Source organism: Helianthus annuus, chromosome 17, assembly GCF_002127325.2.
Source record: "Helianthus annuus cultivar XRQ/B chromosome 17, HanXRQr2.0-SUNRISE, whole genome shotgun sequence".
NCBI lineage: Eukaryota > Viridiplantae > Streptophyta > Magnoliopsida > Asterales > Asteraceae > Helianthus > Helianthus annuus.
Window position 1 is genome coordinate 25,897,631 of NC_035449.2, and position 8,041 is coordinate 25,905,671.

The window sequence follows — 8,041 nt, forward strand, 5'->3', positions numbered from 1 at the left end:
CTCGGTATCTTACCAACACTATACTACGTCAACGATGGGTGCACTTGCCCATATGTGTGTTTAGTGTTAGTGAATATCGTGTTTTATAAATTTAAAACTTGGCTAAAAGTGTAAAAAGGGCTTAAATATACATTAAAAATATAACACACTTCACGCACATCATATGGATTTCCACCTCCCACTCACATTCCCTATATTCCTTATGATACAACAGTGGAAGCAGTGGAATTTGTATACAGGGACAGGGAGGCCATGATTAATCTTTTGAAGGAGACATTAAGTCAAACAAGAAACAGAATGAAGCAATACGTTGATGCTAATAGGAGTGAGAGAACATTTCAAAATGGAGATTGGGTGTATCTTAAATTGCATCCTTTTGTCCAGAATTCAATACGGAATCAGAGGCATTCAAAGATTAGACCTAAATACTTTGGCCCATTCCTGGTGATTGAAAAAATTGGAAAAGTTGCATATAAACTGGACTTACCTAGTGATGCACAGCTTCATCCTGTATTCCATGTGTCCTTGTTGAAGAAAGCTTTTGGTCAACATGCTCCAATTGTTCCTCTGCCGACTGATTCTCGTTTCTTGTTGCAACCTAGATCAATTATGGATCGGCGTTTGGTTCGAAAGGGTAATCCTATGGTGAATCAAGTCTTGGTTCATTGGCAAAGTCTACCGGTGGAAGATTCTTCATGGGAGGATTTAAATGAGTTTGAATTGAGGTTTCCAGACTTTAATTCTTGAGGTCAAGAATTCAAAATGGGGGGAAAGTATTGTTAGAATAATAATGAGTCAAGGGCTAAAATGTAATATTGTGAAAGATAAAGGGTCTTAGTGTAAACAGTTGTTAGAAATTAGTTAGCAGTTGTTAGAGGTTAGTTAATAACTGATTAGTGGTAGTTAACTGTCTATAAATACTTGTAATCATTGTTAGGGGAAGTTAGCTATGATATTGTTGATTCTTCCCTCTCTTTTGTTTCTTCTTCAGTTTGTAGCTAACACATACCAAGGTTCCTAATTCCAATGCAATTTTGTAGAGATGATTAGCGATTTGTGGCACCTGCATATAGGGATGTCCATATTTATCTGAAACCCGAAACCCGACACGAATTTAAAGCCATCCGAACCCGAATTGAAGAATATCAGAAAAATCTGAAACCGACTAACCTAAACCTTCTATGGGTCAATTATCAGGTCACTTTTTCCTAACCAAAAACAAGAAGCCCGAAAAAAAACCCCTAACATTTATCATTTTTTTATAGAAGTGTTTTGATTTTAACTCACTAGTATTAGAAACAATAAGTTTTGTTACTTTTGAAAATTATAATATTTAGCCACATTGACCCACAACTTAATTAAAATCGCTTTCAGATCAACATTAGTACAATTCCACTCTATTTCAAAAGTCTTTAAATTTTCAATTAAAATCCTAATGCAATTTATCAAAAAACCGCTACGGCCGATGCTATGGGCTGGTGATTCTGAATTCTCGCCAAGGAATTAGCGGCGTTAAAGAGTTTGGTTTTCAACAAAAAAAAATGACCGTTGTAACGGTCATATGTATTAAAAAATTCCTAAAAAATCTACATATATATATCCACTAAACTTTCACATTACATTCAACTAAACCTCAAAACACTCTTTAATCCCACATTCGTATCAAAATAATACTCCCCCTTTCCTATAAAAAAAATAATGGGCTCGCCATCAGAAGATTCGTTCACCGAAATTTACCGAAGATTTTTTTCACTCGAAGAAATCGCAGAAGAGGAAGAAGCTGTTACGAGTGCATGTGCCCTTGCGATTCAAGCCATGCAACACGTTAGTCGTTCTCCTCCACGCCCCATTTTGAGGCACACTTTTATTTTGCGAGACCATGAAGCCGCAAACAAGCGTTTGATGAAAGGGTATTTTGATCCGACACCAGTTCACGTCCCCGATGTTTTTAGGCAGCGGTTTAGGATGAGCCAAAGGTTATTTTTTCGCATTAATGACGATTTGGAAGCTAAGTATGACTACTTCAAGCAAAGAATGGATGCGAGAGGATATCTAGGATTCACCTCAATTCAAAAGGTAACTTCTACCTTACGTATACTCGCCTATGGAAACACTTACGACATCAACAACGAGTATTTGAAGATTGGTGAGAAAACAACACGTGATACCGCGGAACATTTCTGCTTAGGTATATTTTTACTCATTTTTATATATTTAATTTTATTTTAAAGTACAATACAAATAAAATACGGTTATATAAAACCTTTTATATTTAGGTATATGCCAGTTATATGAAAAACGTTACTTGAGAAATCCAACTTGGAACGACCTTCAACAAATATACGAGGTGCATTTAGAAAAACATGGAATACCCGACATAATTGGTAGTTTGGATTGTCGTAAATGGTGTTGGTATAATTGTCCAACTGCATGGCGTGGTCAACATACACGTGATGACTAGAAAGGACCAACGTTGGTTTTACAAGCGGTTGCGTCATACGACCTTTGGGTTTGGTCGGCTTTCTTTGGTGTAGCCGGGTGTATGAACGACATTAATACCTTCGAGTGTTTACCATTGTTAGAGGGTTACGTTTCTGGCACGATACCGAAAGCCGGTTTCCATGCAAGCGGGAATGACTACAAGCATGGATACTATTTGGGCGATGGTATATACTGGGAGCATTCGAATAGTGTGAAAACGTTTTCTGAAATGCTCGATGTGAAAAGGCAATATTTTAAAAAACTACAAGAGTCTTCACAAAAGGACATCGAGAGGTGTTTCAGGGTTCTTCAACAACGATGGCAATTTATTAGAAATCCTTGTCGTATGTGGGATAAGGAAAAAATTCGAATGGTCATGTATGCTTGTATCATAATGCGTAATATGATTATAGAAGACGATGGAAAAGCAATATGCCAAAACTATTTTCCAGAAGATGTCGTTGAAGGAACGCAAGCAACAATGGAAGAGAGAATCTTAAATATGCAACTATTGCGATCTAAGGAAATACATAACACGTTAAAGGCAGATTTGGTCGAGCATGCTTGGGCGATTCGCCCAATTCGACACGATGGCGACATCAAACAAGACTACGAGGAAGAAGAAGAAGTAGAAGAATTCGAAGCTGGGAACTTTGCAAACGGAGGTTTGGATGATGGAGAAAATGAAGAGGAAGAAGGAGAGAACGATGATGAAGACGAAGATTAAATGTCTTTTTTATCATAATGTTCAATATTGTAATGTTTTTTTAAATTTAATAAAAGTTTTTTAAAATAAATTGGAGATTAAATGAAAAAAATAGAAAATTAATAAATAAGTAATGATGGGTATATGGCTTTATGATATACCCTCTTGTGATATAAAACCCCATAAAGCCCATCTCTTACACATTTTGCACTTGTCGCGTAACGTCCCACAAAGAGCTTTATGACAACACATGATCTAATAACTACTTAAAATATCACTTTGTAATTCTCAACTTCTAAAACATTATCCTAGTTGAATGTCTTATGTTAGCTCCAACTGAATAAAGGCCATTCAAATTCAAGGGTTTTTAATTGTGAAAACCAAATAACACCAAAAACCTTCTTCAAAGTTTCTTTTACTAAATCAATCACCCAAAATATATCCAAATCATAACATCAACTTTCCGATACAACCAAACCTATCCAAATGTATAAAACATCCAAACACTATCTCCTCCACTGTCACCACCACTCCTATCACACTCTAAATCATTCACAAATTGTATGAATAGTTGTCAGCTCATGCGAAGACAACGTTGAAACATAGTTGCATTATAGACCAAATTTTGTAGAAAAACCTTTACGGTCCCTCATTAGTGTCTTTGCTCTTGTACATGGTTGTGAACGGTTGACATGCTCACATGCATCCCCAAATGAGTTGTAAAAATGACTAGAGTAAACTGTCAAAATGGTCTCTAAAGTTTGATCACTTTTGACACTTTAATCCAAAACTCAAACCTTTTGAATCTGCGTCCTTGTGGTTTCGATTTTGTTGCCATTTTCATCCAAAATCAAAATATAGGCAGATTTTTCAGTTAACATCCAGTTTTTTTTGTCTTCCCCCCCCCCCTTTTAACGAAGGGCGAAATGGTCTTTTAACGTATTATTATAACAAATTAAAAAAATCTGACCACTTTGCCCTTTCATTAAAAGGGAGGAAAAAGACAAAAAAAACTAGATTTTAACCGAAAAATCTAACCAAATTTTGCTTTTAGATGAAAATGCCAACAGATTTGAAACCGCAGAGACCAGATTCAAAATATTTGAGTTTTGGACTAAAGTGACAAAAGTGATCAAACCCCAGGGACCATTTTGGCAGTATACTCAAATGATTATATGATCTTCTAATTCTGAATCTAATGAGTAAGGTAGGTTATTTAAATTTTAAAATGTAGGAAATGTTTTTATGAATACTAAGAGTAGTGGGAGAGAGTTGAGTTGTGGTGTATATAAAATGGAGATGATTTTGGGTATATATAAAGTTGAAAATTGAAAAAAATGTTTTAAAAAAATCAAAGATACTGTTGGAGTGGGTGTGGTCCACATGTACCAACGGCACCTTGCAATCCTTTCCAAGTCTTCACGAGCGTCATGCATTTCACGAGCCACAGCTTCACGTCGAGCATCATGCCTCATGGGTTGGTGTTTCACTCCCAGACCACGACCACAACCACACTATGTGGGCGTTACCCCATTGTTGAATAGTTAAACAACAAACTAAAAGAACTAATGAATGATATTGTAAATTATGGATATAAAAACTTATCTTGTTTTAAAATTGGTGTTGATCAGTTCTGTTTAAACATAATGGAAAACATGAATAACATACCTGATGCAGCAGAGAATCCAGATGGAGACGCAGCAATAGAGTTTGACATGATTGTCAACTTGATCTGGTTCCTCCTTAGGGTGCATTTAATGATGGTGATGAAGAACCGAAAAGGGTATTCGGTTATGGAGAGAAAGGTGATTGATGTTATGAGAGTAATACAAGTTGTCTAATTTTGTAACCCTGAAGGGGTATGGTCCTAGATCTCGCGTCAGCACGACCGCGAGTGACCATTACCCTTATCAAAACCCCCACTAGCTAACCTGTGTCCGTGCGGGTACGCGCGAACACAGCGATCGAATCCAATCTGCCCAATGATGGAAGAGGACTTACCTGGAATATGAGAACGGTATAGCAATGCGGCTTGGCGCCGCATCTGGTGTATGAAAACGGAAGGACTCATAGCGATGCGGCCTAGCACCGCATCCAGTGAACACTTCTATCAATACAAGGGAGCTGGATAATAGCAACAGTCACCACAAGTGATGATGCGGCCCGGCACCACATCCCACATTCTTCGCCATCGTGAGAACGCGGAAACGACAGCGGTTACCGCAGGCAGTGATGCGGCGCAGCACCGCATCCTGCCCACGGGGCAAGTGGGACTGACATCACAGAGCAAGTGGCACCAATGACAGTCGCCTGTCAGACCACACGTAAGCAACGGACTGACACTGCAGTAGGACGTGGCATCATCTCCACAACCGACAAGCCTGACACACCGGCTTAAGGGCTGCACGTCGTCAGTCTATTCCTTCAACTCCTCCTTCACTCCTCGGCTATAAGTACCAACCCAAAACAAGGTTTGAGTTTTCTCTTCACAACTCTCTCACTACTACTACTATCACACTTTGCTTCCCAAGTAGACTACTGATTCTCACGCCGGAGAGTGGTAACAAGGAGCACCCCCCACCCCATCCTCCTTGTTACGAGTCACGGCTTGTTCCCTTGTGCAGGAGATCAACCGGCGGACGATCCAGCGAGCGATCCTCGGGAGGAAGGGATTAACCCTTCTTGACGAGATCAGTGTGTTAACCCTGCCCGGTTAACCATTGTTTCATCATTGGCGCCCACCGTGGGGCCCGAACCCACGACCACAAGGTTAAGAGCCATGCGCGCGTGGTAACCGTCAGCGGAACCGTCGCTGAACACGTGGCGCCGCATAATTCGTTCTTTTTGGACGTGATGATTCAGTTTCCTTGCGCATTTATTGCGATGAGTATATAAGGGGGTATAAATTATATCCGCGTATACCCACGAGCACACGTGGAATATGCGGAAGTGACACACGAGCCCGTACAGGTGTGTCAGATGCTCAGAACCAGTGTTGTTCTTTGGACTGAACCGCATCTCAGAAGCAGGTAACCCGCATTGCCTTCATTCTCTTCAAGCTTCAAATCCCTCGTGTCTGGTTCACAACCACAGAGGGTGCGCAAACAGCTTCTCCTTAAGGAAAAAGGATAGGAATGTACGCGACCGCACATCAGCAACCCTGACTCCTGATCCTTCAAGAGCCACATCCAAGCAACACACTCTTTTCAAGCAAGTCTGGGGTTACAAAACCGCAGACACTTATGAGTAGCTGCGAGCGCACTAATAGCTCCGCAAATGGTTGCTACGAAAAAGCCACGACTAAGTCATCACACGGATGAAAGAAGCTACTTCACGGAAAACTCCTCGGCATTGGAGCGTGAAGGAAAGTGGCTAAAGAGCAGATGCGAACGAGATTCCCACTCACCTAAAGAGGTCTCGTTGAATAACAAGTGGCCGAACAGCAGTAACAAGTCTGCTTATGACTTTGCTGCCCCACTTGTGAGACGGATAGAATAAACAATAGTGGGCACAACCATACCTATGACCATGTTTATTTGACCATTATCTAGATTCAAATTGTTCGACCAAACACGGCCAACAATGACGCAAGTATCTCACATTGTTCGGCCAAACGCGGCCAACAATGCCAAGCAACGAGGTAACCGCAAAGGACGTGCGGTTACTTGAGAGCTAATTGGAAGAACATGAAGACCCCACAAAAACAGGATCATCATTACATGTCCAATTACTTCTGAAGACCACTCTCTTCTTCATTCACCATCTCAGAGGTTGGTTCGAAGTTTGTGGACATCTTCAGCCACAATCTCAGAGGTTGGTTTGAAGTTTGTGGACACCCCCAGCAAGATCTCAGAGGTTGGTTCGACACACCAACAGGTGGCACCTAACCCCGATGACATCAGAAACAAAAAAACCCTAGGCTGAGAATTTCGCATCAGACGAAACTTTTTCACCGGTACGGAAGAGGCGTCACATGACTCTACCGGATCTCCAACTTGATTTAAGAAGAACGAAGACCATCTACATGGCCTAGAATCTTCTCCAGACTCCAAACTACCTTCTAGACACCATAGTCCAGTACTCCTCCCACATGCAACTTGCATATAGCAGCAACACTAGACTGGGGGGACTTGAAGGGGTATGGTCCCAGATCTCGCGTCAGCATGACTGCGAGTGACCATCACCCTTATAAAAACCCCACTAGCTAACCTGTGACCGTGCGGGTACGCGCGAACACAGCGATCGAATCCAATCTGCCCAATGATGGAAGAGGAATTACCTGGAATATGAGAACGGTATAGCAATGCGGCTTGGCGCCGCATCTGGTGTATGAAAACGGAAGGACTCATAGCAATGCGGCCTAGCACCGCATCCAGTGAACACTTCTATCAATACAAGGGAGCTGGATAACAGCAACAGTCACCACAAGTGATGACGCGGCCCGGCACCGCATCCCACAGTCTTCGCCATAGTGAGAACGCGAAAACGACAGCGGTTACCGCAGGCAGCATGCGGCGCAGCACCGCATCCTGCCCATGGGGCAGGTGGGACTGACATCACAGAGCAAGTGGCACCAATGACAGTCGCCAGTCAGACCACACGTAAGCAACGGACTGACACTGCAGTAGGACGTGCCATCATCTCCACAACCGACAAGCCTGACATACCTGCTTAGGGGCTGTACGTCGGCAGTCTGTCCCTTCAACTCCTCCTTCTCTCCTCGGCTATAAGTACCAACCCCAAACCAGGTTTGAGGTATCTCTTCACAACTCTCTCACTACTACTACTATCATACTTTGCTTCCCAAGTAGACTACTGATTCTCACGCTGGAGAATGGTAACAAGGAGCACCCC

General features: G+C 41.6%; 1 protein-coding gene across 1 annotated transcript; it reads left to right on the forward strand.

Moving 5' to 3' along the window:
* The first annotated feature begins 1,698 nt into the window (after positions 1-1,698).
* Positions 1,699-3,208, forward strand: LOC110923891. The gene is made up of 3 exons (XM_022167944.1): positions 1,699-2,188; positions 2,277-2,384; positions 2,583-3,208. Exons 1-3 carry the CDS (start codon positions 1,699-1,701, stop codon positions 3,206-3,208), a joined length of 1,224 nt encoding a protein of 407 aa, XP_022023636.1.
* The last annotated feature ends 4,833 nt before the right edge of the window (positions 3,209-8,041 follow it).